Source organism: Lemur catta, chromosome 1 (assembly GCF_020740605.2).
Source record: "Lemur catta isolate mLemCat1 chromosome 1, mLemCat1.pri, whole genome shotgun sequence".
In the NCBI taxonomy this organism is placed as follows: Eukaryota; Metazoa; Chordata; class Mammalia; order Primates; family Lemuridae; genus Lemur; species Lemur catta.
The window spans coordinates 1,974,965-2,001,580 of NC_059128.1; the positions used below are offsets into that span (position 1 = coordinate 1,974,965).

General features: G+C 49.2%; 1 protein-coding gene across 1 annotated transcript in view; it reads right to left on the bottom strand.

Moving 5' to 3' along the window:
• Nucleotides 1–26,616, bottom strand: part of TDRD9 (tudor domain containing 9) — a 119,517-nt gene that overhangs the window by 8,521 nt on the left and 84,380 nt on the right. The window contains exons 29-34 of the mRNA XM_045559748.1: nucleotides 23,925–24,080; nucleotides 22,442–22,512; nucleotides 17,850–17,959; nucleotides 17,235–17,331; nucleotides 10,661–10,799; nucleotides 8,484–8,602 (exon numbers count right to left, since the gene is read on the bottom strand). Coding sequence (XP_045415704.1) covers nucleotides 8,484–8,602; nucleotides 10,661–10,799; nucleotides 17,235–17,331; nucleotides 17,850–17,959; nucleotides 22,442–22,512; nucleotides 23,925–24,080 — 692 coding nt within the window. The remainder of the gene's footprint in view (nucleotides 1–8,483; nucleotides 8,603–10,660; nucleotides 10,800–17,234; nucleotides 17,332–17,849; nucleotides 17,960–22,441; nucleotides 22,513–23,924; nucleotides 24,081–26,616) is intronic.

Genomic DNA, 26,616 nt, shown 5'->3' on the forward strand with positions numbered 1-26,616 from the left:
GGGTCAGTAGGGTACTGCCGTCTCTGGATCCCAGGTTTTGCAGAAAAAGCTCGGCCCTTATATGAAGGCTGTAAAGTGGGCCAGAAATGGGAATGGACTATGCAAATGGAAGATGCCTTCCGGGCCCTAAAAAAAGCTATGTTAGAGGCCCCGGCCTTGGCGCTCCCTGACCTCACAAAGGAGTTCCACCTGTTTATAGATGAGAGAAAGGGAATAGCCAAGGGAGTGCTTACACAGACATTAGGACCTTGGAAACGGCCAGTAGCGTACCTGTCCAAAAAGCTAGACCCGGTGGCAGCAGGGTGGCCTGCGTGCCTGCGAATCATTGCAGCTACTGCTTTGCTGGTCAAAGATGCCGACAAGCTCACCCTGGGCCAGCGTCTGCACATCACCACCCCTCACGCCATAGAGGGGATCTTGAAGCAGCCGCCGGGACGATGGATCACAAACGCGAGGCTGACTCACTACCAGGGGCTTCTGTTAGACGCCCCTCGCATCGGATTCCGGACTCCTGCCATCCTGAACCCAGCCACGCTTCTGCCAGATCCGGTGCCAACAATGCCTGAACACAGCTGCCTTGAGATCCTGGCTGAGACCCAGATGGCCCGGAGTGATCTGCGAGACCGCCCCCTCGCAAGCAGCGACCTGATCTGGTTCACGGATGGGAGCAGCTTCGTCCAGGACGGACACAGGTATGCAGGGGCGGCCATAGTAGATGAGCAAGGCAGGCTTATCTGGGCCACACGCCTTCCACAGGGGACCTCGGCCCAGAAGGCCGAACTGGTTGCATTGACAGAAGCCCTTCGTCGGGCCCAGGGGAAGAGGCTGACGGTGTATACTGACAGCCGCTATGCCTTCGGGACAGTACATATACACGGAGCCCTCTATAGGGAAAGGGGCTTCATTACAGCTGAAGGCAAGGAAATTAAGCACAAATCGGAAATACTCCAATTACTGGAAGCCATCCTGCTACCCAAGGCAGTGGCTGTAGTCCATACCCCGGGGCACCAGAGGGGGGACTCCCTTGAGGCCAGGGGCAACCGGGCCGCGGACATTGAGGCAAAAAGGGCTGCGGAAGGGCCGGTACTAACCGATGTTCTGCATCTAAGCTTGCCGCCCCCTGGGATGGGAAAGATGCCCCCCCAACCGGACTATTCCAGCACGGACATAAGGTGGGCCACAGAAAAGCTGCAGGCGACGCCGAACAAGGACGGCTGGTTCCAAGACGGAGAACGTCGCCTGATAGTCCCTGAGGCCTTAGGGAATCACCTGCTAGGGCACTTGCACCAGACAACGCATCTTGGCAAAAAGAAGATGTTACAGCTGCTGGCCACGGCAGGACTCAGATTCAAATCACAAGAGAAGACGGCAGAGGACATTGTCAAAAACTGCCGTGTCTGCCAGGTTATGCAGCCGGGGAAGGTCAGAGGGACCCATACAGGTACCAGGGAACGGGGGAGGCAACCTGGGTTGTTTTGGGAAATAGATTTTACAGAGGTAAGACCAGGGAAATATGGGTACAAATACTTACTGGTCATGGTAGATACCTTCTCAGGGTGGGTAGAAGCCTTTCCTACTAAAGGAGAAACTGCTTTAATAGTGGCAAAGAAAATATTAGAAGAAATAGTTCCCAGGTATGGGCTGCCAGAGAGCATAGGGTCTGACAATGGACCAGCCTTCACAAGTCAAGTTAGTCAGGGACTAGCCCGGGCACTGGGGACAGATTGGAAATTACATTGTGCATATAATCCCCAGAGCTCAGGGCAGGTAGAAAGAATGAACAGAACCCTGAAGGAGACTTTGACTAAATTGGTCCTAGAGACTGGCGGAGACTGGGTGACCCTCCTTCCCTTCGCCCTGTTCCGAGCGCGGAACACCCCCTATCATTTAGGCCTAACCCCCTTTGAGATTGTGTATGGTGCTCCTCCACCAGTAGTGCCAAAAATAACTTTTGGGGCTGCGCCTGAAGCCCCAAAAGAGGTGCTACAGGCTGTACAGGCTCTACAGCGAGTCCAGGGCCAGATTTGGCCTGCACTCCGAGCTTTTTACCAGACAACCCAAGAGGGGAAGAGAGAGGATACTGGGCACCTTTACCAGCCGGGAGACTGGATATGGGTGAAAAGGCATAATAACAAAACCCTAGAGCCCAGGTGGAAGGGACCTTTTCAGATTATTCTTGTCACCCCCACTGCCCTAAAGGTTGATGGTGTGGCAACCTGGATACACCACTCTCACGTGAGACCTGCCAGCAAGGGTGAACAGGAGCAGCAGCAAGATCAGTGGAGGGCCTCAGCAGATCCAAAGAATCCCCTGAAGACCAGACTGACTCGTGTGGCCCAGTGATAGAAGTGCCTGGAACAAAGATGCTTGTGGTGACTGTTATAATTGTGACTCTTGTGGGAACGCTAGTGACTGATCCAAATCCCCACGTGCCTTATAACCTCACCTGGGAAATCACTAACTTGGAAACCCATGAAGTTTATAATAGGACTTCAGGGACGACCCCACTAAACACTTGGTGGCCGGACCTATATTTCAACTTAGAACAATTACCGGGCATTGATGTGGACTATAACCCTGCAAAGCACAACAGGTGGATAGGAGGAACCGCGGGGGTGGGGATGGTGTGGCGCCAAGATGGCGAATTTACTCGACGCCAGGCCCGGATAGAGTTAAGTAGGAATGGGTTTTTTGTATGTCCAGGATTTAGAACAGGGGAAATGAGACGCACATGCGGGGGAATTGAGTCCCTCTACTGTGCATCCTGGAGATGTGTGACCACCAATGATGGAGAGTGGAAATGGCAGGTCCAATCTCTTCTCATCGAAATGTCTTTTGTCCGGCCGTGCTCACGAACCAGGTATGCCTCTGACTGTAACTTAGTACGTGTGAGGTTTACGGAGGAAGGAAAGAAGGACAGACGGTGGGTCACGGGATTATATTGGGGATTCACCCTCTATGATCACAGCAAAGGGGGGCGAGGCACTGTAATACAAATTAAGCTGCGGGTCTCTCCCATCCAAGGCGCTGTAGGGCCCAATAGGGTGCTGACAGAAAAACAGTATACCCAGTGCCCGACAACCCAGAAACCCACCAGCACCCCACTTATACCTTCAGAGGCAACTCAGGTGGCCCCCAGAACACAGGCTCCGGTAGCAAAGAACCTTCTATGGAAAGTGCAAGAGCCACAAGACCCTTTATGGAAAATGCTGATCGCGGCATATGGGGCTTTAAATCGCTCCGACCCCAATGCTACGGCAGCTTGCTGGTTATGCTATGATATTAGACCCCCTTTCTATGAAGCAGTTGGATTAACTGCTCCCTTCAACTACTCAGAGGAAGAAGCCCCTGGATCTTGCATATGGGACCACAAGGGCCCCGGGCTAACACTTCAGGTAGTTGCCAAGAGTGGAATCTGTATAGGAAAGGTAACCCCCACTCATACACAGTTCTGTGCCAAAATCCACCCTTTGGTAAACCGGACTGTAAAGACAAAATGGATCGTTCCAGCACTCAATGGGTGGTGGCTCTGTTCTGAAGTAGGCCTGACTCCATGTCTTAGCCTGTCTGTGTTTAATGAGTCTAAGGAATTCTGTGTCCAGGTGTTAGTATTCCCTAAGGTTATTTACCATCAAGAAGATATAGTATACGATGCATGGACAAAGGGCACAGGCAGAGCCAGGTTAGCTAGAAAAAGGAGAGAGCCCCTTACAGCAATAACCGTGGCTACCCTTTTTGGCCTGGGTGTAATAGGAGCAGGGACAGGCATCTCAGCCTTAGCCATGCAACATAGAGGATTTGACCATCTAAGGGCTGCCGTAGATGAAGACATAACCAGAATTGAAAAATCCATCTCCCTTTTAGAAAAGTCCCTAAGCTCACTGTCTGAGGTGGTGCTGCAAAACCGGAGGGGACTGGACCTTGTATTCCTCCAACAAGGAGGGCTATGTGCGGCCCTTGGAGAAGAGTGCTGCTTTTACGCTGACCACACTGGAGTAGTTAGAGATACTATGGCTAAAGTCAGAGAGGGACTAGCAAAGCGAAAGCGTGAGCGCGAACAAAGAGAAGGATGGTTTGAGTCATGGTTCAATAGCTCCCCTTGGCTAACTACTTTGCTTTCCACTATACTAGGACCCCTAATTGTAATCCTGCTCATTCTCACTCTCGGGCCATATATCCTAAATAGGCTGGTTGCCTTTGTAAAAGAACGGGTTAACACTGTACAATTAATGGTTTTGCGACAGCAGTACCAGAGCTTAGAAATGAAAGACATAAGAGGCCCATAAACCAAATACGAGCAGGAGTGCTCGTATAAACAAAGAAAAGGGGGGAAAATGTAGAACAGGACTGAAACAACATTTTAGTTAATTCTGCGATGGCTTGCTTAATTTATAGCTAATAGCCAAAGTCCGCTTTTGTATACAAGGCCTGCTTGCTTAATTTATAGCTAATAGCCAAAGTCCGCTTTTGTATACAAGGCCTGCTTGCTTAATTTATAGCTAATAGCCAAAGTCCGCTTTTGTATACAAGGCCTGCTTGCTTAATTTATAGCTAATAGCTAATAGCCAAAGTCCGCTTTTGTATACAAGGATGGCTTGCCTAACGCTTGGTTGCGATAAAGAGCTAAAAAAAAAAAAAAAAAAAAAGAAAACATAAAAGACCTGTACTCCCGCTGCGCGGGGTCCCTGCCCATAGAAAGAGACCACTGCGTTGGTGCTCGGGGCTTGGACCCTAGTTCGAACTAGTCAATAAACTCCTTTGCCTTTTACAGCCTCAGTGACTCTGTCATTCTGTTCCCGGGGCCGAGGGAATCTGGCTCTAACATTAGCATCACACAAACCCTGAAACAGGAAATATTATCAGAGATAAAGAACGGTATTTCATAATCGTGGTAATGATCCTGTATGCAGGAAATCCTAGAGAATCTACAGGAAACTAGAACCAGTGTACAGGTTTGACAAAGCCACAGCATACAAGGCCAATATATATTAACAAAAAGCAACTGTTCATTTCTAGAAATAAGTAATTCAAAAATTAAGAAAATAATTTCATTCACAATAGCATAAAAGGACTAAAACATTTCGAAATAATCTGACATAAGTACAAGACAACACCAGCACACTGAGACCTGTAAGGTGTTAAGAGAAACTAAAGAATGACTCAGTGTTGTTAAGATGGCCATTCCCCCAAGTTCATCCACAGCTTCAAGGCAATTCCTATCACAATTCCAGCAAGGCTCTTCGTACAAATTGACAAGCTGATCCTCAAAGTTATATGAAACTAAAAGGATATAGAACAGTAAAAACAATTTTGAAAAAGAACAAAACGGGACAACTGACACTACCTAATTTCAAGATTGACTATAAAGCTATAGCAGTCAAGACAGTATAGTATTGGTGAAATTGTGCTCCAAAGGGTTAAATAAACTGGTGACTAACAGGAATTCTTCAGCTGGTCTTAGAGGATGGCAGATAACGAAAAAACAGCTTGTTGAAATTCTCTCTGCTTACAAGATAAGGACACTGGTTGAAACTGTTTGGAACAATGTGGCTGACTAGAGTCTGCACAGAGCAAGCCTGCTGCTGTCACTGCCCAGATTCCACCTCGGTTCCTACTAACTCCCCTGAACTTGCATGTGCAACCCACGAAGCAGCATGAAAAGACAACCGCACATACCCAGAGGACTTTCCAAACCTCCCCTTCCCTCTGCTGACTCCAAACCCTTCCCCCCAAACCTCTCCCTTAAAGACACTGCCTTAAGGCTGGTATGGGGAGGCAGACTGGAGCGGCCTCCTGTCTCCTTGCTGGGTCGCCTGGCAATAAATCTACCCCGCACTCACTCGCTCTCTCCCTCTCCCTCTCTCCTCCCCCACCCCCCCAAAAGTGCTTTGGCATTTGGCTCTCTGTTGCCCCTGGGCAAATGAACCTGGTTTGGTTCAGTAACACTGGCATAAAGAGAGACATACACCAACAGACCAAAACAGAAAGCCCAGAATGGATAAGCCACAAGTGATATATGCAAACAGTAGACTATTGTTTAGCAAAAATAAACACATTACAACATGGATAAACCTCAAAAATACTAAGTGAAAGAAGCCAGATTAAAAGAAAACATGATTCTATGTATACAAAAATGTCAGAGAAGCCATATAGAGACAGAAAGCAGATCAGAGGTTGCCTGGGGCTGGAGGTGGGAACAGGAATTGTGTGCAAATGGACAGGAGGAACTTAGGTTTTTAAAAACAGCTTTATTGAGGTATACCTTACATACCATAAAATTCAGCAATTTGAAGTACACAATTTAATAGTTTCAGTAAATTCATGGAGTTGTACAAACACTACTGCCATCTTGTATTAAAATATTTGTTGGGCAAGTGGCACCTGTTGGCTGTCACCAGGAGTAGAAGCCTGAGCGCCCCTCCCCCCTGCATCTTGGTGTCAGAGTCACCAGGGAGAACGCGCAGGTGAGCACTGGCTGGAAGGAGGCTTTGCTCACGTAGAGAAGGGACAGAGCAAGACCAGCTTCCGTGGTGGGCACTGGTCCCCATGGCCAGCAGGTCCCTCCCCAACCAAGGCAGACAGCAAGAGGACCCTGTCCCCTCCCCCGCAGCGGTGGGGTTGGCCAGGGGTCCCGTGATGCACATGCTTAAGCAAGACAGAGGACACGCTGCGTCTGAACAGGGAATAACCTTCCCACACATGGCAACACGCCCCACTCCGGCTCTGCGACCCTTGATTTCATGGGAAGGAAGCATTCCAGACCCAGCATCCATTCTTAGCTGGCAAGAGGGGACTGACAGGCTACAGGCATGAGACCGTCTTTCCCTACCATATTTATGATAGAAATGGTTTTGCTGCTGGATTGTACAACTATAAGTTCACTAAAATCACAGGATTGTTAAAAACAACAACCCTGTTTGTGGCATAACAAGTCAGGATACCGTCGCTCTGGTTTGGAGGGTAGAGAACCACCGTGGCTGCGAGCAGACACGAAGGAGAATGTTTCTGGCCTGGGTGCGGCCACATGTGCGTGTAGCTGTGCACTGCATGTAGGTTAAACGTCAATACAAATTTTACAGTAAGATATTTTTATGTAAAAGAAGGAGAGAAAACTTAAATTGGCCTTTCCTACAATGTCTAAGGCAGCTTTATATATTGATACCTTTTTTAAAGTGCTTATTAAACTAAAAGAAATGCCCCCAAAATGTACGGGAAGGAAATCTACCGTGACACCAGAGGCCACCTGCTCTCACACAGCTCCAGATCGCGGCCAGCCCAGGACAGGCAGGCGGGCAGGTGGGCAGGGTGGGCAGGTGGGCAGGCGGGCAGGCGGGCAGGACAGGCAGGCGGGCAGGGCGGGCAGGCGGGCAGGCGGGCAGGGTGGGCAGGCGGGCAGGCGGGCAGGACAGGCAGGCGGGCAGGGCGGGCAGGCGGGCAGGACAGGCAGGCGGGCAGGGCGGGCAGGCGGGCAGGGCGGGCAGGCGGGCAGGCGGGCAGGGTGGGCAGGTGGGCAGGGTGGGCAGGTGGGCAGGTGGGCAGGTGGGCAGGTGGGCAGGGTGGGCAGGCGGGCAGGCGGGCAGGCGGGCAGGCGGGCAGGTGGGCAGGGTGGGCAGGGTGGGCAGGCGGGCAGGCGGGCAGGGTGGGCAGGCGGGCAGGACGGGCAGGCGGGCAGGCGGGCAGGGTGGGCAGGCGGGCAGGACGGGCAGGCGGGCAGGCGGGCAGGGCGGGCAGGCGGGCAGGGTGGGCAGGGTGGGCAGGTGGGCAGGCGGGCAGGCGGGCAGGGTGGGCAGGGTGGGCAGGTGGGCAGGCGGGCAGGGTGGGCAGGGTGGGCAGGCGGGCAGGACGGGCAGGCGGGCAGGCGGGCAGGGTGGGCAGGCGGGCAGGACGGGCAGGCGGGCAGGCGGGCAGGGCGGGCAGGCGGGCAGGCGGGCAGGGTGGGCAGGGTGGGCAGGCGGGCAGGCGGGCAGGCGGGCAGGGTGGGCAGGCGGGCAGGCGGGCAGGGCGCCTCTCTGCTCCTCCACGACCCCAGCCCGCTGTCCTTGGCCTTCCCTGAGCCCCCGTGCTGACGCAGGCTCATGGGCTACCCCAACGGAGAGTCCAGCAAGAGGTGACAGGCATGGCTGGGGGGAGGACAGTGAGGTCAGCGTGCTCCTTCCCTGCAGGGAGAGGGCCCCACTCCCCACTCCGCCCACAGGTCCCGCTCCCTGCCTCACTCCTCGGGTGCCCACTGGTCGTGGTGCGGTTCCCTACGTCCTGCCCTCGCTGCCTCAAGTGAGCCCTTCGCTGCATCCCCTCCCAGCTGTCTGACTTCCACAGGACGCTGGCGCTGGCATCCTGACACCTCCCACGGGCTGCCTCTGGCACCGGAATTCCACCCTAGGTGAGCGATCTGCCACATCTACTGAACAGTTCAAAACGTCCACAATCAAGGCAGCTAAGAAAGTTAGCTGGAAGGAGAGAGCCCACGTCAGCACACGACTTACCCTAAGAGTTTCTGACGAGCGTTATCCTGTAACTGCGCAATTCTTTCTGGCCCAAGACACTTAGATCCGTTTGGCCCGTCACATACTAGCTTGTTAACAGCAGCCCTGAGAATATTAATCTATAAATAAATGGCAAAATAAGTACTCATATGGCTCCACTACAACTGAATTTTATTAAATAATTCATAGCATTCAGGGTTAGTATTCTATAACTATCATCAATACGGCTTCTAGGGAAATTATTAAAACAACAGAAATAACATCAATAACCACAATCATATTTTAAGTAGTACCAAAAGAAAAAAATTAAAAATCAGCAACAAAAGTTCAGACCTTTCAGTATAAACACACTTTTTAAACTTCTACATTAAAATTTAATGCAGTTTAACCCGTGGGGTTACGCAGCTGTAACTCACAACATATACATTGCTTTGACTGTGTTGGTGATGTGGGTATGAGAAGTACCCTGCCCCCAAAGGTACCACGTGCTATGTTTTGTAGCCAGTCTTTGTCATAGTTTTAAAATAAACTTTATGTTTTTGAGTAATTTTAGATGTATTTAGGAGTTGCAAAGCTGGGACAGACGCTGCACACCCTGATCCAGGGCCCTCCTGCTAACATCTTACATCCGCACAACCGAGACGCCAGCTCTGCAGCACTGCTGTTAACTACACTCCAGGCTGCATTTGGATGCAGCCAGTTTTCCCATTCATGTCCTATTTCTGCTCCAGGGTCCAACTGAGGGCACCAGACTCTACCTGTCATGCCTCCGCTGGTACGGGACGGTTTCTCAAGACCCTGATAGTTTTGAGGAGTTCTGGTCAAGAATTTGGTAAACTGTCCCTGGTTAGGGTCTGTTTGATGTTTTTCTCATGATCGGACAGGGGTGAGGTGCCCTTCTCATGCTGTCATGACATACCACGTGACACTCACTCTGGTCACTCAGCTGAGGCCGTGTCTGCCAGGCTGCCCCCTGGTGAAGGTTGTCCCTCTCCCTTTCTCTCCTGGGTGAAGGAAGGTCACAAAGCCCAGCCCGCCCTCCGGGAGAGGGGTGCCCACACGCTGCACTGGGAATTCTGAGCAGATCCGCCTCCTGTCCTCCACTGGGTTACTGAGTCACTTACCTACATCCATATGTACACACAGACGTTTTACACTTGGGGATACACTCCAACACTGTTATTTATTTTGTTGCTCCCGCTGTTCCACCAGCCTCAGCCAGCGCAAGCTCTCTCGGGGGGCCCCTGTGTCCCTTTGGCCTGCCCCCATCCCCTTGTTTTTGGAGAACATCCTTACTTTCTGGCACTACAAGAAGCTCCAAGCTTGGCTCATCTTGTATTTTCCCTACCTTAGCCCTAGAATCAGCCATTTCTCCACTGAGCCCTGGCTCCTTTTAATGGAGAATCAATCCTATTAGAAATCATAATCTGGGTGTTTGTTCATTGCTACTGGGGTGTCACTGCTTCCAGGCCCTCACAGAGCCAGATGATGCAGGTATGCACGTGAGCGCAGGTATGCACGTGAGCGCATGCAGACACATATACCTGTCGCTGTTTCTGTATCTATCCCTCTGTACGTGTTCAGCTGAGCACCGATGTCTCCGACTCTAATCCAGGACCACAGGTTCATTCGTGCCTTCCTCCCCTGCCTATCTGTGACTCCCCTCCCCGGTATTACAAACCTGGCTCTCACACCTACGGACTTACTTGTTCAACCCTAGTAACGTGTGAACAGTCTGGAAATGTTAACTCGTACGCCCATGAGAATCGACCGCACGAGAGCATGGTGTGCACCCCAGTTTCTCCAGTCTGCAGCCTTGCTGTTTCCAGTCAAAACGCCATTTTCCAAAGCTCCCTTTTCCTCACCCCTTCAGTGTGACTGTGTCTGCATTTGTCACCGTGAGACTCCTTTGTCACTGTCTGCATTCCTGCATTCCATGCGTCCTGGGAGCGGATGGGGTATGTTTTTAAACCCATACATTAAAGTTCCACTCTTTCACAGTGGACAGTTCTGTGGGTTCTGACACACACCCAGAGTCTCGAATGGCCTGCCCAGTGGCACACAGAAAGCTCCTGCACTCCCAAGCTCCCCTGAGTGTCACACTGCGCTGTCAATGGGCGTACGAGCAAAACAGGAGAGGAGTAACTAAGACACAATCACAAGGATGTCGCTCTTACCTCCACAACATCCTCCACGTTGAAGTGAACATCAAACGCCAGCTCAATGTCATGCTCCGGCAGAATGGGGGCCCCTGTAGCTGGATTCCACCCCAAGCCACAGAGGACTCCAGTATAGCATTTGCCATCCCGATCAACCCTGAGTTGAATGTTTTAAGAAGAATTAATCATCTCAAAACTGTTAAACCACTGTATTAATGTTAAAAATTTGACCAATAAAATCATCCTCAATTTTGCTAGCCCTGGTAAAAATTTGTGCATTTTTTCTTCCAGTTTTTATACTAGAAATGTAGACATATAGGTATAAGGACAGTAAATTAAGTATTTCTACTAATCCAGTATCAAGTTTCTAATTCTTACTCTGGCAGATAAACAAAGAAAAGAATATTTTACCACAGAAAGGTTTTCTTCCCCCTACTGTTGAATTCTTTCTATGGGTTAAATTCTTATTAGGAAGACTTCTAGAAAGAAGGTTATACATATTTATGACGTGTGAAACAAGTCTAGCACTTAGCAAAAGCCTAGAAAGTGTCTGTTCCCCCTTCCCATCCTGACACAAGGTACACACTTATGAGGCAAGGCTTCATAGCCCAGTTGTACCAAACACTCGCCGTTCCCCTCTCTCGGAGCCTCCCTGCGCCCACCGCCCCCCCAGAGCTGCTGCCCCAGCCTGGCTGAGGCTCCCTTTCCCACCGAGGCTCACGTGGTGACTTGCTGACCAATCCCCCCACTCCTGCCTCTTCCAGCCTTTCTTCCATGCAGCAAACGGCTTTCCAAACAGATCTAGCACTGCCACCGCCTTGCTAAAGGCTCTCAGTACTCCCCCTGGAGCACGGTGAACAAACCAGCCTCTGCCCAGGTCTCCACCTCGCCTCAGGTACCCCCAACTCCCCCCAACCCTAGCCCTGCCGGACCCCCAACCCCGCCTCTGGCCTCCCTGCGGTCTCTGTGCAGCCGAGGTGCAGCCCTGCCGGCCTATCCCTGGGGGTCCCCGCCTGGCACCACCTCCCTTTACCACGCTGCCCAGAGACATCAACACTGAATGCCTTGGGAAATATTTTGCTCATTTTGACACAATTCAGACTTCTTTCCGTCAACTAGGATCAGTTAGTTTTCTTCCAGCCCTGAGGTATAACTGACAAAAATTATACATATTTAAGGTACATATTATTTTGATGTACGTATACATTGTGAAATGATTACCACAGCCAAGTTAATGGACACTTCGTCACCTCGCACGGCTGTGACCTGTGTGTGGTGACAACACTTGAGATCTACTCTCCCGGCAAAGATCAAGCGCACGACACAGTCCCCACGCTGCACAGCAGCGCCCAGAGCCTTTTCATCTCACAACTGAAAGCTGCAGAACCAGTAAGTCTTGATGACAAAATCTAGGCAAAACAGTTTTCTCCATAATCCAAAACTATGTACGTATTAGTCCCAAATACACTCCTAAATATACATACACACACACACCACACCCTCTTGTTCCTCTCTCTCGCCCTTTTCAGTTTATTGAAAATGAAAGGGAATCCAACTTTAAGTAAATTCAAAGAACAGAGAACCAGAATTCAAACTTACAAATTAAGGTGTCAAGTATTTGCTCTAAAAACAGTCACAGAATGTTTCTATATATAGTATGTTCCTCTACATTGTTTTAAAAATAACCAGGGTCACTGAATGGATTTTAATAGCACACCACAGCGCCGCCACCTCCCTGGCGGCTGCTGCGAGACTGAGCTGACTGCTCTCCCGTGGTGACACCGACACTTCCCCAAGGGTGGTCTGCACGATTCAGCCTCCCTCTGGCCCGTCCCAGGCTGCTGATTCTTCGCTCATCGGCTCTAAATCTTAAGGGAATAAAGGTAACTTAAGCACTGGGTTTACATCTCTTCTAGGAATCCTAAATATTTATGTGAACTTAAACATCAACTAAGATCATAGAAATATGTTTAGTTAATTTATAATACATACTTTAGACTAAAATTGAAAATGCAAAACTCATGACAGAAACAAAAGCAGCAATTCCATGCGGAGCACAGTAAGGGCATGTTGTAGACATAACTCATTCTGAAGTGGCTTCATAAAGGGGTGAAGTCTGTCCAAGCTGCCTGCTGCCATGTTTAGAAGGCTCGTTTCTCTACACAGGTATGTTTAAACTAAGTATAACAGGAGAGGATCTTCTATTGCAAGCTAATATCCTGGGACTCCCTACATGAGCCACATAAGGAAATATATTCCTCAAAAGTTAAATGTGAGCCAACCTGAAACACTGTATAAAAAAAGCTCTGTTAAATATTCCGTACTGTGCATTGCATTAATCCGCAAAGTGTTAATTAAAAAGTAATATTTGTTCAAAGTCAAGGACATGTCCAAACCCCTGGGAAGCACTTGACTTTGCCACTTCCCTACCTGATCCCTCAGGCAGGAAACTCCCTGCAGGGCCCACGCTGAGCACACACATCTCATTCAAGTCCCTCAGAAACCCTGAGACCCAAGAGAGCCCGTTTATGTGGATGGGGAGCCTCAGAGGGTAGAGGTCCTGCCTAAACTTGGCTGACATGTGGCAGGGCCAGGGTCTCCCCCAGGCCTGTCTGCTGTCACGGCTTCCCACGAGACTTGAGGGTGTCCCGTTCTCAACATACTTTCTTATCACCTCTCACTTCCAATACTTCAAAGGCACCTTTGCATTGTTCTTAAATTTTCTATGGCTTTTTAAAAATATGCAGCGTAGATCAAGATTTTTTTTAAATTACAAAACAGTGCAGGAAGACACTGTGAACAAGTCCAGCAGAAGGTCAGAAACCAGAGTGCGGACACGCCACATCTTCCAGAGATGGCGCCGCCCCAGCTCCCATCCGCTGCGGTTCCTGCGGTGGGAAGTACATGCCTCCCAGTGACAAGTGAGGTCCGTGAGCCTGGCTGGGACAGTGACCGTGGCAAAGCTCATACAGGGTGACACAGCTGCCACCTGTCTCTCGGATCACTGACCCTTGGCACCCAGCCACCATGCTGAGGAAGCCCAAGTTAGCCCCAACAGAGACCACCCAGGGAGGCTCTCACGGAGATGAACTGAGGCCTCCAGGCAGCATCAACCACCAGCATGAACCTCGACACGATTCCCACCCATCGGCCTTCTAGTCTTCTGCAGCAGACCCCAACAGCCTGGGCACAGACAAGCTGTCCCTCATGTGCCCTCCCTGAACTCCTCACCCACAATAAAGAAAGGTTGCTCTACCCCACTAAGTTTGGGGGTTGTTTCCTGGCATGGTGGCTAGAACATCCAGTTAAACAGTGACAGTCCCCTTTCAATCCACTCTCATTTAGTTTTTAAGTTTTAATTGATAGAACTTTTTGTTGTTCTTCTGAAAGAGGCTCCCTCCCTGGGCGCCTACGTGGGGGCACCACCCTCTCCAGGCCAGAGTTCTGCCCTGCGGAACACGACTCAGCTTCTAAACCATGACCAGCGTTCATTGGTGCGTTCTCAATAGCAAAATCTGGCTCCAAAAGCCAAGGGAAGGAGGTAAGCATGGTGCTCTTGCCACGGCTCTTGTTCTCAGACTTTTGCTTCCCACCCTGGGCACACCAGGCTCTGCTACACGGCGCACTGCGCGCACCCAGGGCAGGAACGCCTCCCTCAGGCTCCAGTAACGATCCCACTGAACCCAGGCTGACACAGACTACCCCAGTTATTTGTAAGCCTCTCTGGACGGGGCAGCAAGAGAAGTGACGCCCTCCTGGGACAGACACACGGGGAAGAGGACAGGAAATCAGCACCTCTTTACAGGCAGAGCTCAGTCAGCCTGACCCACTGAGGGGCCAGCTGGCAGCAAAGGTTGCATGGCAGGACACGCGGAGCAGGGGAGTCCAACACAGCCAGGGCAGCCCCCGCCAGGTGCAGCAAGGGGTAACACCTACCTCCCCCCTTCCCTTCTTAAATAGAAACAAAAGGTAAAAATTAAGTCCTTCATCTATCTTCCTTTCTTCCCACTACCATACAAAGAATATGTTGTAGGTAGCAAAAAGTTACTGTTTAGTCTTCAAGCTGCAATCCATCGTGACAGGACAGGGACAGACCTAGAGGGTGCACAGACTCCACCCAGAGACCGCAGGCTGTTCCTAACGAGTGGCACCTTGACAGCTTCTAGCACAGCAGCCAGAGGCCACACGAGGAGACGAGTTCCGGTGCAGGTGGACGTGACACAGGTGGCTCTCAGGCGGAAAGAAGGGCGTGGGAGGACGGCACCGTAGCAGCCCTCGGGAGCTGCAGCTCGCAAAGACACCCCTGTCTGGGAGCACACCCAGCCACGGGGACAGGTGCACCCACCAGTCTGCACCGATCCCATCAGCTGCAGGAGACTAGAGGAGGTCAAAGGAAAATGACAGACGTTGGATTTGGGATGAGCATTTTCCAAAGTTTCTCAAAAATGGTTGCTCTTGACTCAACAAATTAAAAAAAAATCATACAACTATAATAATTAGAGGTAGAGTTTGGACAAAAATCTACCACGCCCCTCCTCTCTTCCCAATAATCACCTAGTTAGGCCTATGAATACAAAGACAACCAGTCTTATTCATACTGTCACATAAATGGCCCCCATTCTGGCTCATTTAGGTTAAATTTAACAAAATGAATATAAACCACCAGCTATGCGCAAAGCACTAAGTACTGTTTATATATAACTTTCTCCTATTAAGCTTATCTTTTTCTAGAAAGACGGTGTTTCAAATACCATTTCAGTCTTTCTTGAATGTCTACAACATACCAGTTGCATGCTGAAGACTGAAACATAATACAATGCATTACGCAAATCCTCAAAAAGCTCGTGTCTAAGAGAAGAGCTGAAGCGAGAGACAAGGAGGGCCTCAGAAGCAACTGAAGAGGAGTTTATGTTTTCACTGATCATGTCCCTGCCTGTGCATGGTGTGATCCTTCCTTGTGAATAATCCCACTGTAACGCGTTATTTTACATGTCAACCCCCTACAAGGACTCGGAAGAAGCCTTAACTCGCAGAGACACTTATCACGTCACTGGTGGAGATCAGAGACAAGCCAATCCCAGCCCTACAGGCACAGCAAGCCCTTCCAGGACAAGGGCAGGTCAGAGCGACTGACTGCCTATGTGCACAGGGGACGTCTGCACGAGCCACCGCTTGGCCATCCGGTGGCATGTGACGCAATTATCAAAATGGAGATTTACAAAAATATCATAATATGAAAATGCTTATATTTGTGAAAAAGGATACAGTATGACAGGAATCTAAAATCAAAATAAAATGTATATACAAATTTAAAATATACTAAATATATTTAAATTAAAATCTGTAAATAAATTTTTAAATAATTGTGTTAGTTTTTTCCCATTCAGCTTTTCTAAGTAGCATATATTTCAATGGGGAGAAAAAGAACATACACTATTACTTTTACAACTGAAGAAAAGCACTAAGCATTCCGAGGGTGCAGCACTAGATTCTGAACAGGCACAACGGCAGAGAGACCGAGTAAACAGCGGGGCCCTTTCGCCCACCTTGGCTGCGTGGTCTGTGACCGTCCCTGGTGGCCCCAGCTGACCAGGAGGAGGGCGGTGCCAGGCCTGTGTCAGTCTTGCCATGGCCATTTCTTTTCTTTTTTTTTTTGTTGCCCAGGCTAGAGTGAGCGCTGTGGCATCAGCCTAGCTCACAGCAACCTCAAACTCCTGGGCTCAAGCGATCCTCCTGCCTCAGCCTCCCGAGTAGCTGGGACTACAGGCATGCGCCATCATGCCCAGCTAATTTTTTCTATATATATTTTTAGTTGTCCAGATAATTTCTTTCTATTTTTAGTAGAGACGGGGTCTCGCTCAGGCTGGTCTCAAACTCCTGACCTCAAGCGATCCACCCGCCTCGGCCTCCCAGAGGGCTAGGATTACAGGCGTGAGCCACCACGCCCAGCCCTGCCATGGCCATTTCTGTCCTGCCCCTGGAACGTGGCTCCTCAGGCCCCGATGTTACCCCTCTTCTAGCCGCCTTCCTCCACTAAGGCCTAGGCTAGTGCTCCCCGGAAAGAACGCTCTGAGAAGTCCTGGCACTCAAACAAAACCTCCAAGGCGCAGCCCCTACTGTGCGGACGCTTTCCAGAGCTCTGCTCACACTATCACACACTTTCTTTTTAAAGTCTCCAGAGAAGTCCTGTTTGATCTTGGCACCAAGAGGAGCTATGTCTGCAGGGCAGTCTGTCCTCTGACCTCACAGATGCCACCCAGTCAGGGGACTGACGAGGGCTCCCGCTGACAGCAGGGCGCCAGGGAACTCAGCATCATGCTCACAGCCACTGCCGCCAGGATGCCGCCACCTCGCGGGCGTCTGAGCCTCACGCCCAGCTCCAGTCTTTGCTGCCCTTGCTCAGCTTGTAACTCGAGCTCACACGTGATACCACATAAGCTCTCCGCTTCTTTCTGAAATACGTCCAATCAGGAATGTATCGAAACAATAAAGGCTTGATCACGAGCAACCAGAGGCCTGGCGGCCAGGTTTTCTGCACAGGCTCTGTCCCAAGGGGCGTGGAGAGGCGCCCATCCCCCCCACAAAGGCCTACCTTAGCTCCATCACCGGTGCGAAGAGCATGCTGAGCAGAGCCGGGAGGCCGGGGATGGGAGGCAGCAGGGAGGTTTCCCTCAGCAGCATGGTGGAGCCTGGTGGACGGTCGCGGCCCATCAGCGCAGGGCGGCGCTCCCTCCCGCCCACTCCATCATCCTCAGGCAGCCCCTCTCCAGCTGCGTCTGTCCCCACAGGCCCCCCCAACAGTGAAGAACTCCCCATTCTCTGTTCCCACAGCACTCCACAGATAGACACCCGACTGTGGGCTTGCGCGTCTATCCCACGTGGGGAAAACTCCTGGTTACGCTTTTCTTCTTTCTCATTAGACTATCAGGCTTTTCTCAGGGCCGAGAACTTGGGTTTATTCTCCTTTGCTGCCAACCACAGTGGAATAACTGAACGAACAAGGAGTCCAGTGATTTCCACCTCTTTGTATAAAAGGGAAAGGGACAACGCCCCAGTTCTCAACCCTGCATCTGCCAAAGCGCTCAAACATCGCCTAGAAGCACGCACGGGGCACGAGCTTGCTCACTGGCAGAGGCTAGGCCTCCTAGTCACTGACTTCCAGGAAACGAGGAAAGGAGGGGAGGAGCCAGCAGAGCCCTCAAGTTACCAGTTGCGTTGACTGACAGGGAAGCTGCCACCAGCATCCTCTGGTGCAGGTCTTCGGGGGCGTCACTGATGATGACAGAGTTGATGCTCTCCTTCTCGATCCAAACGCACCTGAAGGAAGGGGTGCAGAGAAGGGGCTGCTGATCCACCAACCAGGCAGTGTGTCACGCCCAACCCACAACCAATGCATTTCAAAACTACAGGCAAACACGAAAATGCGACACTAGACACGTGGAAACATACTTGGCTTCCAAACCTCCTGCCTGCCTCCTCTTACTGGACCACCTCGTGGCACCAGAGTCCTCCAGTTGATCCTCAACCTTCTTTTCTTCTCCGCTCCCTCCTGCGGGATCCTGACCACTCCACTCCTAAGTGGAAGTACTGCCGCTGAGGACGCCCGAACCTCCACCTCTACCCAAGACTCTCTGTGCTGCACTCCCAACCTGAAATGGCCATGCCCACATACCAGCTCAGGGAGCTGAGTGTGGCCCACTCCATACACCTCTGTCACTTCTCAGCACAATCTTGCAGCAGCCCTGGCAAAACATCCTTGTCCTTCCCTCTTCCCTGACTCCAATCAAGCACCAGCCTGCCAGTTCCACTCCTGAAGGCGCTTGTAAAACTCTGTTTCTGCACCTCCTGCCATGGACTCAGCCCACACTCTTCCTGGCCTGGACTGCACCATGGCCTCAGAAGGGTGCTGCTGCCTGAGACGGCCCGGCTCTGAGGTCAGACGCATTCTTCACTCCGCGGCTCCTCAAACTCCAGTGTGCGTGCAGTGCATGCAGTAAGCGGGGGCCTCGTGAAAACGCAGACTCCAGCGTGCGGCCTGAGCCTCTGCATTCCTGACAAGCTTCCCGGGGACGCCCGCGCTGCTGGTCCCCACAGGGTATTTCAAGAAGCCAGGGCTTACCCAAAGTGATCCTTCTAAAATGCACGTGGTAAAGCTCCCAGCTGTTCCAGGATGAGTCTACAGAGCTTGCTCTCATCTGCCATGAGCTCCGCAGTCCTCCATCCCCCTGCCCAGTTCTCCAACCACACTGCATCTACTGACTCCTCACGAATGCAGACTCTCCAAGTCAGGCCTGTGCACCTGACACCAGCCCCAGCACCAGCCTCATCCCCCTGCCCTGCCTTCCCCCAACACCTGCACTTCAAACTCTCCTCCTCTGGAAAACCCGCGTGGCCTCTGAGTGTGGCCTGGGCCCCCAGATGCCTTCACAACGTTCTGTAACCCCATCAAGACCTGCTCCCCCTATGTTTTCTCTTCCACATCCCCCCGGCCCCAGAAAAAATGACGTCTCTGATGAAAGATACTCAAAAATGTCTGACACAGACCGGTAATAGGGTTTGGTTGTTTGGCCCCTCCAAATCTGAGGGTGAGATTTGAGCCCCAGTGTTGGAGGTGGGCCTGGTGGGAGGTGTTTCGGTTGGTCACCGAGGCAGATCCTTCATGCACGGCTTGGTGCCCTTCCACAGCTGTGAGCGAGCTCTCGCTTTGTTAGCTCACCCAAGAGCTGGCTGTTAAGCAGGAGCCGGGCACCCCTCCTCTCACCACGTGACACACCTGCTCCCTCCTTTCACCTTCTGTCATGAGTGGAAGCTCCCTGAAGCCCTCAGTGGAAGCAGATACTGGAGCTACGCTTCCTGTACTGTCTGCAGAACCGAGAGCTGAAGAAATCTCTTTTCTTTATAAATTGCCAGCCTCAGGCATTCCTTCATAGCCACACAAACTAAGACAGAAAACTGGTACCAGGAGGTGGGGTGCTGCCAGGAAGATACCTGAAAACGTGGAAGGGGCTTTGGCACTGGGTGAGAGGCAGAGGTAGCGTCTGGAGAGCCCAGAAGGGGACAGGAAGATGAGGGACGGTGTGCAGCTTCTTAGAGCTGGTCAAGGGGCTGTGACCAAACACCAATACAAACACGGACAGTAAAGGGCAGGCTGATGAGGTCCCCAGTGGAAATGAGGAATTTATTGGGAACTGGAGCAAAGATCGCCTTGTCACACCTGAGAAATAAAATCCTAAGCCCCCCAACTGACTGAGTGGACCCCCTTTCTTGGCCAGGAAGACCCCAGAGAAACCCTAAAACTGAGTTCCCGGCCACAACAGCACAGGGGTCAAGGGCGCAGCTCATCACACCCTGCCTCGCTGGCTGCGCCAGGCTTTCCTCCCCGGGGGCCGACAGGACCAGCCTTTGCAAGACTTGCTCCAGGGCTGATTGGATCAGCCCCCCAGCTGCTCCTCCCTTTGTGGGGTTTTGGCACGAGGACGGACCGGCACCCCTTCACGGTAAGAGGCCACCAGCCATGGAGTGCTTCCGACCAGCCTACAGATGATGCGCAAAGAGGGTTTCCGTGTCCTTGGCTTCACCTTTTGAGGTCAGAGGACTGGAAACTGCACCCTTGAGTCATGCTGAGGGCTCCGTTTTCTGAACATGGATCCCACGAAGGGGCATGAAGCTCGATTGTGCACGTTTCTCTTCTCATAAACATCCATGATTCCTCCTATGGCTTGTTAAACATGGATATCCAGCCACCTTGCTCTGCACAAATTCACTTTTACCATTCCCTGGAAGCCCCTGCCCTCGGCTTCCCAGCCTGCACGATGGCCACCTGCAGGCCGCAACCCTTTACAAGAAAGCAAGGTCTCCTTTCCAAATTTATGCACCTCCTCATTCTTCACTTGACACACCTTAGCAAAGAACTTGACTGCATGTGTCCACGCCCCAGGGCTTTGTGGGAGGCCTAAATTAAGAATGATGACCCAGGCCATGTGGTGAGAGAAATTTCTAAGCAGTGAAGCGTTCAAGACATGACGTGGCTGCTCCTAACAGCCTACAACCAGATACCGGAGCAAAAGAAAGATGTGAAGTTGAAACTTATAGTTAAAAGTGAAGCAGAGCCTAAAAATTTGGAAAATTCGCAGCCTGGCCATGTGGTAGAGAGGAAAAGGGCGTTTTTAGGAGAGGAATCTGAGGATGCTGCAAAGCAGCCACCTGCTAGCAAGACTGGCAGGGACAGAAGAGAGCCAGGTGCCAAGGGTCAAGACAACAGCAAGAAGGCCCAGAAGCATCTCAGGGTCCCCCAGGCTGCCCCTCCCACTGTCGGCCCTGGGGCCCAGGAGGACTGAATGGCTTTAGGGGCCAGGCCTGGGGTACCACTGCGCTGTGCTACCTCAGATGCCGCTCCGTGCACCCCAGCTGCTCCAGCTGCAGCAGAGGGTGCAAGCCACAAGCCTCGGCGGTGACCATGTGATGTTAGACCCGCAGGCACACAGAATGCAAGAGTGACGAGGATCGGCAGCTTCCACCTAGATTTCAGAGGACGTATGGGGAAGCCTGGGTGCTCAGGCAGAAGCCTGCTGCAGGCCCCCACAGAGAGCCTCTACTAGGGCAATGCTGAGGGGAAACGTGGGGTTGGGAGCCCCCACACCGAGTCCCCCCTGGGGCACTGCCTAGTGGAGCTGTAGGCAGGGGCCTCCCGCCAGACCCCAGAATGGCAGAGCCACCAGCAGCAGCAGCCCCAGCCTGGAAAAGCCACAGGTACCAGGTTCCAGCCCATGAGAGCAGCCACGCGGGCTGTGCCCAGCAGACCCACAGGGGCAGGGCTGCCCCAGGCTCTGGGGACCCAACCCTCCACCAGTGCCTAGGATGCAGGACATGGGGTCAAGGGAGAATATTTTGGAGCTTTAGGATTTAATGTCTGCCCTGCTGGGTTTCAGACTTGTGTAGGACCTTCTGCCCCTTGCTCTTTGTGGATTTCTCCCTTTTGGAATGGGAGTGTTGGCCCGATGCCTGCACCACCACTGTATCTCGGAAGTAAATAATTTGTTTGTGATTTTATGGGCTCACAGCTGTAAGGAACTTTCCCTGAGTCTCAGATGAGACTTTGGACTTTTGATGCTGAGATGAATTATGACTGCTGGGGACCACTGGGAAGGAGTGGCCGTATTCTGCAGTGTGATAGGAACATGAGACTTAGGGGCCAGGGGCAGAATGATATGGTTTGGATGTTTGTCCCCTTCCAATCTCATGCTGAAATTGGATTCCCAGTGTTGGAGGTCAGGCTGAGTGGGAGGTATTTGGGTCATGGTGACAGATCCCTCGTGAATGATGGTGCCCCCCCAGATGACGAGTGAGTCCTCACTCTGTCAGTTCACACGGGAGCTGGCTGTGAGAGAGAGCCTGGCACCCACTCCTCTCTCTCTTGCTCCGTTCTCTCACCAGGTGACACACCTGTCCCCCTTTCACCTTCTGTCATTGAGTGGGAGCTCCCTGAAGCCCTCACCAGAAGCAGATGGTGGTGGCAGGCTTCTTGTACTATCTGCAGAGCTGAGAACCAAAGAAACCTCTTTTCTTTATACATTACCCAGCCTCGGGTGCCCCTTTATAGCAGCACAGAACTAAGGCACGTGGCTTCCATGGGAGAGAGGAACAATACCTTAAATCTGGGGCTAAGTGAGAAACCAGAAGGAGTTAGAAAAGATACCACATTCCAACAGTTTAGATACAAAGAAGGATTAGTTTCTGATGGGGGTCTATAAATAGGGAAGCAGAGAAAAAAAATTCGTGGGAAACTTAAGTTAATCATACCTGAACTTGGATATTCTGGTCAAACTATGACACTTCAGTTCATAAGGGTTGAAAGGCCCATGGAGTATTGCCTATATGCCCAAAATATAGGAAATATTACCAATAAGCAAGATATCCCTTAACATGAATTTTAAAAATCCCAAAGTCAGCTCATAATTTTTAAAAAGGCTACATCTCAATCATAACACCTTCAAGATGCAGTGAAAAAAAGGTACCTTAAAGAAGGTATTTTTCTGAGATGCAACTAATTCCCTTCAATGATTTCACCAACATTTCTCAATATATACATTTAACACATTTAACTGCCCTGTAAGTTATATTTAACTCACTATAGTTTTGAGCTCAGGGCCTCATGAAGCACATGCAAAACTCATGACTCTTCACCTTGGGAGCCCAGTGAACTATTTTTCAAGTTGTATATAACTCATGCACAGAAAATAAAAAATTAAGTTGCATATAACTCAGGCACAGGAAATAATAAAAAATAACAAATTTTTCATTACATTAGAAAGGACTGTTTTGTTTTCAAACTTTTTATTCTATTTTTGTAATAAAACACTGTGGCCCCAAGGAAAAACTTCTTTTTTCCTAGTGGGGCAGTCAATGTGTTAAAGTCTTTGGCAAAAAAAAGGAAATATTTCCAAATAGTTTAGAAAAAATATTATTCTTTCAATTGTAGTAGACCAACCCAGTTGAACAGGTGGGCCTGAGACCACACAGGAAAAGGCTGGGGTAATAGACGCAGAATCCCGGACAGAGAGGAACATGCCAGTCAACCCTCTTGTCCAAACAGGCAGCACCTACTCCAATGGCCAGCCAGGGAAACCGAGGCTGGCACCAGTCCTCAAAAGCCCATGTGCCGTGTTTCTGTCAATCTGATAAACAAGCACATGTGTCCTTTGAAAAGAAAGGTTAGAAAACAAAACTAGTCAAAGCTTATCTTATCTCTAAACCCCACTGAACATTGAAACCCAGGTTTTTTTCTTATTAATAAAGGATCCACTGTGAGAAAAGTAACAGCATTAAAAACCAGGAAAGAAAAAACCAACATGACTACCAGCTACAACTTTTAGCATATAAAGGTTCAATGATATTAAGTTTTTTTGGTTTTTTTTTTTGAGACAGAGTCTCACTTTGTTGCCCGGGCTAGAGTGAGTGCCGTGGCGTCAGCCCAGCTCACAGCAACCTCAAACTCCTGGGCTTAAGGGATCCTCCTGCCTCAGCCTCCCGAGTAGCTGGGACTACAGGCATGTGCCAACCATGCCCGGCTAATTTTTTCTATATATATTTTTAGTTGTCCAGATAATTTATATTTCTATTTTTAGTAGAGACGGGGTCTCGCTCAGGCTAGTCTTGAACTCCTGACCTCCAGCGATCCACCCTCCTCGGCCTCCCAGAGGGCTAGGATTACAGGCGTGAGCCACCGCGCCAGACCATATATTAAGTTTTTAAATTACATTTTAAAATAGCAACTACACATCACCTTACAATTTGGAGTGCCCAGTTTATTGGAGGAAAAGCTCTCTAACAAAATCCGCATCAGATACTTCTCGTCGTCCTTCACGGAGGAGGGCACAGACCCATCTGCCGTGTTTTCTACTGATTTGGAAAAGAGACCCTTGAGAACGTCATGGCTTTGCTGAACAAAACACAGAAAGTTTGTTTTGTTAAAAATGTGTATTAAAAGCCCTTTATTACAACCTAATGAAAATATTTTATAGGCATAATCTTACTCTGATCTCTACATCATTAAGGTATAGGGAGATAATTTTATCAAGTTTATCTTAAAATTCAAACAAAATAAATATGACAGCCTTTACTACATTTCAGCCATGAGAGAACTTAGAAGAAAGAAACATTTTAAAAAACTTTTTTATACACAAAATTTTGGTCTTACACTGGGAATACTAACATAATTCCCTGAAGTGTTTTCACATGTGAACTACAGAACTGAATGGGTCCCGGCCAACATTTTGCTAGTTTGTCTGCCCTCTCCTGATCCCCAGGAGAAATTACACAGATGAATAAAGACCTTCAATATCAGCCCCACAAGTGGCCACTGATTATCTCAACAGACACAGAAAAAGCATTTAATAAAATTCAACATACCTGTGTAATAGAAACTCTCAAAAAACTACTGTGAGATTTCATATCCCTCAAAAGCTGAGACAAGAAATCACCTAGGCATAGAAGGAACATACCTCAAGATAATAAATGCCATATATGACACACCCTCAGCCAACATCATACTGAATGGGGAAAAGCTGAAAGCTTTTCCTCCAAGAACTGGAACAAGGCAAAGACGTACACTCTCACCATTCCTATTCAACACAGTACTGGTCCTCACCAAAGCAATCAGAGAAGACAAAGAAATAAAAGGTATCCAAATTGGAAAAGAAGAAGTCAAACTGTCGCTCTTTGCAGGCAACGTAATCTTATATATAGAAAATCCTATAGACTCCACCAAAAAACTCCTACAACTAATAAATGAATTCAGTAAAGTTAGTAGATACACAAATTAACATACAAAAATCATTACTGTTTCCATATACCAGTAACAAACTAGCTAAGAAAGAAATCTCATTTAAAATGGCCATTAAAAAAACGTAGGAATAATAATAACCAAGCATGTGAAAGATCTCTACAAGGAAAACTAAAAAGTACTAATGAAAATTCAAAACTGAAGAGAACACAAACAAATGAAAAGACATCCCATGTTCATGGATTGGAAGAATTTATATTGTTAAAATGACCACACTACCCAAAGTAATCTACAGATTCAATGCAATTCCAATCAAAACACCAATGACATTATTCATGGAAATAGAAAAAAAATCCCTAAAATTCATATGAAACCACGAAAGACCCCAAATAACCAAAACAATCCTATGCAAAAAGAACAAAGTGGGAAGCAACACACTACCAGATTTCAAGATTTACTACAAAGCCATAGTAACCAAAATAGAATGGTATTGGCATAAAAACAGACACATAAACTGATGGAACAGAATAGAGAACACAAAAATAAATCCACATATTTATAGTCAACTAATTTTCAACAAAGGTACCAAGAACATACATTGAGGAAAGGGCAGTCTCTTCAATAAATGGTACTGGGAAAAGTGGATAACCACATGCATAAGAATAAACTAGACCCCTATCTCTCACCATAAACAAAAATCAACACAAAATGGATTAAAGACGTAAATGTAAGACCTTCAACTATAAAACTACTAGAAGAAAACACAGGGGAAATGCTTCAGGAGATTGGTCTGGGCAAAAATTTTAATGGCTAAGACTTCAAAAGCATAGGCAACAAAGACAGACACATGGGACTATATTAAGCTAAAAATATTCACAGCAAAGGAAACAACAGAGTGAACAGACAACCTGTAAAATGAAAGAAAATACTTGCAAACCATTAATCCAACAAAGGACTAATACCCAAAACGTACAAGGAGCTCCAACAGCAAAAAAAAAGCAAATAATACAATTAAAAAGTGAGCAAATGATCTGAACAGACGTTTCTCAAAAGAAGATGTACAAATGGCCAATGTATGAAAAAATGCTCAACATCACTAATTATTAGGGAAATGCAAATCAAAACCATAATGAATTACCATCACAATTAAGAAAAGAAATAAAAAACCACAATGAAATATCTCACCCCAGTTAGAATGGCTACTATCAAAAAGACTAAAAATAAGGATGCTGAGGAAAGGAAGCTCTTATACTCTGTTGGTGGGAATATCAGTACAGCCTTTATGTCAAGTAATGTGAAGATTTCTATAAAAACTAAAAATAGGACTACCATATGATCCAGACATCCCAATACTGGGTATTTATCCAAAGGAAAGGAAATCAGAATATCAAAGGGATATCTGCACTATTCACAATAGCTGGGATATGAAATCAACCTAAATGTCCATCGACAGATGACTGGATAAAGAAAATGTGATGTATACACAAAGGAATACTATTCAGCCATAAAAAAGGAAATTCTGCCATTCTTGGCAACACAGATGAGCCTGGAAGAGACACCATGTTAAGGGAACATGACAGGCACAGAAAGACAAACGCTGCATGTTCTCACTCATGTGGGAACTAAAAAAATTTGCATTTATGTAAGCAGAGAGTAAAGCTGTGAGCACTAAAGGCTGGGAAGGATGCGGAAA